We start from the raw sequence: 3237 nt of genomic DNA on the forward strand, positions 1-3237 counted from the left end.
GTTGTGAGCCACCATGTGGTTGCTGGGATTTGAACTCTGGACCTTCGGAAGAGCAGTCGGGTGCTCTTACCCACTGAGCCATCTCACCAGCCCACTCCCAACTTGTTAAGAGAGACTTTGTGGGGCTGGCGAGATGGCTCAGCAGGTAAGAGCACTGACTGCTCTTCCAAAGGTCCTGAGTTCAAATGTCAGCAACCACATGGTGGCTCACAACCATCCATAATGTGATCTGATGCCCTCTTCTGGTGCTTCTGAAGACAGCTACAGTGTACTTATATTCATAATATGTATATGTATATGTATAATAATAAATAAATTTTTTAAAAAAAGAGAAAGACTTTGCTTAGTCCTCCCTACTCTCTTCCAGGGCCCCCTATAGGCAACACTGCTGTAAGAATCTCGTGTGAAGGTGAATTCTAGGAGTCAAGGTCAAGTAGCCAGCTATACTTTGGTGCTCTGTAGGAAGCAGGACCCACGTGGCTCAAGCCGGTGCCAAAAAGTCACCAGCTGTCTACAGCCAGGCCAGGTGGCCTTCGCAGGTGCGTCTCTCCTGGAGAAAGAGTGGCCTTGAAGGAGAAGCCCCAGCTCAATTCTTTCCTCAGATTTGATCTGGACTTTTTCAAGCTCGAGACAGAGCAGAGGTTCTTGGGACTCTGCGTGACAGGCAGGAGAAAGGCCTGGTTAGGTTACCTGGGATGGATGGCGGGTGCCCTCGCTTTCCATAAGCCAAGTGAGAAGGAATGACTGCCCTTCGCTTCTCTCTGAGGGAAGGAACAGGGATTGCAGGCAGGAGGGGGGTGAGTTGGCAGCCTCAGCCCGAAGTGCCTTACCCCCCTCCTCAGATAGCGACACCAAAATAGGAAATGCTCCACCTGACAGGTGGATCAGCAAAGTTACCAATCTCCCCACAACACTCAGCCTCCCCCAACAGACGGAGAGATGCCCTGGGGGGGGGGGGGTTCCATTAACCTGCACCTCTCCAGTATAAAGTCAGGGGCCCTTTACTCTACGAGGTCCTGCTACTGGAGGAGGGATGACAGAGAAACCTTCTACCGGAAAAAGGAGCAGTCAGGCCCCAGCCTTCAGATACTCACCCCACACACATGTCCAAAAGGCTCTGCTCCAGACCTTGAGGAAGAAGACAAAACTGAACTAGAAGCTACATATATTCCCCACAGTACCCAAGAGGAAAATCAAAGGCTCCCCGTCATCAAATGAGCTTAGCTCCACTTCTCAGACTCTCTGCCGCAGTGATGTGTGGGGCAAGAAGAGCGTTAGAAGTGGAGTCTGAACACATCTAAGGTATTCGGAGAGCCTTGGGATTCTTATCATTCTAGCGGCTGTTCCAGAGCAATACAGCCGGCCAAGCAAACAAGGGCTTAGGTTAGGGAGAGGACAGAGGCGCGGGGCACATACATACCTGGGATCACCTGCTTTTGGCCAAGTTCTATGACCAGAGGATCTCTGGTCAGAGAAGTGTCAATAATGCGTCCATCTACCAAGCTGCCCTGAAGACAAAAAGCAAGGTCTAAACCCACCATTCTTCCCACAATTTGGGACCACCCGGAAGGAAGTAACCCCTTTAACAAACTTGTGTCCTGTCCCCATCTCCTTCCACCCTCCACCACCATGGGCAAGAAGGAACAGGAAGCCCCACGGGGCTGGCGCTTCTTGGAGCTCTCTCTATCCTTCTTTTCTCAGCGCTGGAGAGGAATCGGCAGAAAACAAGGAAGAAAGAGAAGCAGGCGAGAGGACGCCCCCACGTGCGAGCTGATCCCAGGACTCAAGTTCTCTAGCATAGCTTGCCACGTGTCCAAGCCAAAGCTGACGTGTTTTAGCAGGGCGCCGCCCCTCCCAGGCCACGCCCCGGACCCCCAAGCCCCTCACCGTGTAGTGTATGTGGAGCGTGTCTCCAATGGCAGCAGATTCCGTGCACGATTCAGGGGGCTGCACCTACGATCAGACTACAAGGGTCAAGGCTGCTCCTCCTAAGCTCCTCTGGAGACCCAGCACCTTTTCCCCCAACTCAGTTCCTTCGCTTCTTTCCTCTTCACTCTCACTGGACCATTTAGAGTCCCAGGCTTCCCCGCGATCCCTGGCCGTAAAGGGGAACGGCGGGACGGGGGGTGGGGGGAGGGGAGTGGCACCACAGTCTCCTCACCAGGGTCTCCACTTGGAGGGTCCGGACAGGACTTTCGGTTTCTGGCCCAGCCTCAGCCCGGCACACCGCCCCACTGATCAGCAGCAACAGTAACAGCCGGAGTGGCAGGAGCAAAGAGCGCAGGGTCATGATTGGACCGGGTCAGAGCACCAGGATACCAGGGCGGCAGGCTGTTCGGGTGCACGCGACCAGGACGGGTTCCCTCACTCCAGGCCAGACTGGTATGGGCGGGTTTTCAAGGCACTAGCTCCTCCTCCTCCTCTTGCAGCCCTCCCTCCACTTTGTCCCCACCTCCTAGAGGGGAAGAGACTGCAGAATTCCCTAACCTGTGATGGAGGTCGCGAATGGTGAGCCATCGAACAGTCTTTCTGACCCATGACGACGGCTTGGTCATGTAATAGCACGTATTTGCCATTACCAACTGTAAAGAGGGGCGTTCGTTTGTCTCTAACCTGCGAATGGCCAGGAAAAGGAGGCACACTTGCCCCCACTTCATAGCTAGGGAACTTGCCCAAGGTTATCATGGCAACTGGTGACAACTGGTACTCAAGTACAGGGCTAGCATTTGTGCTCTGCTCGGTCTTCTAAGATCTGTCCCTTCCCACTAAGCCCAGAGGCAGGCGTCCAAGACGGCCGACCCTTCACCCTCCCGTTCATTCTGCTCTCAGGTATGTCCAGAAAGAGCTGGCCGCTTCTCCAGCCTCCTGTCTTGGAAAGCATTATGGGGCATCTTCCTGTAAAAAGTGATCCATCACGGATCTTCCCCTACCAACAATGGCATTTCCTTCCTGTTTTCCGCAAATCCTTTTCACAACAGCAGCACGGGCACCAGTGTTTATGCAAGGACTTCAGTTTTTAAAGGGGGCTCAAGTAATTTTAGGCAGCCTTACCAGTTTCGCGTTTCATGGTCTGAACACTCACTGACAACCTAAGCTGTGGTACCCAGCTCCTGGTCACTCACTCAAAGGCTGTCTGTCATGGTGTCCTTCCATACCATATTTATTCTCAGGCTGTTTCTTGGTTCGTTGTCTTCGTTAGCATTGATACCGGTTGTAAACACAATTCCACCTGTGTGT

At 53.3% G+C, this 3237-nt stretch overlaps 1 protein-coding gene across 1 annotated transcript in view; it reads right to left on the bottom strand.

Annotated features, from left to right (window-relative positions):
• The window catches only part of Fkbp11 (FKBP prolyl isomerase 11), a 4083-nt gene extending 1677 nt beyond the window's left edge, over nt 1-2406 (bottom strand). Inside the window, exons 1-5 of the mRNA XM_021183980.1 lie at nt 2162-2406; nt 1888-1953; nt 1421-1508; nt 1095-1128; nt 691-761 (exon numbers count right to left, since the gene is read on the bottom strand). Of these exons, the coding sequence (XP_021039639.1) occupies nt 691-761; nt 1095-1128; nt 1421-1508; nt 1888-1953; nt 2162-2290 (388 nt within the window). The 5' untranslated portion in view covers nt 2291-2406. The remainder of the gene's footprint in view (nt 1-690; nt 762-1094; nt 1129-1420; nt 1509-1887; nt 1954-2161) is intronic.
• Nucleotides 2407-3237: the final 831 nt, after the last annotated feature.

Source organism: Mus caroli, chromosome 15 (assembly GCF_900094665.2).
Source record: "Mus caroli chromosome 15, CAROLI_EIJ_v1.1, whole genome shotgun sequence".
NCBI classification, from domain to species: domain Eukaryota; kingdom Metazoa; phylum Chordata; class Mammalia; order Rodentia; family Muridae; genus Mus; species Mus caroli.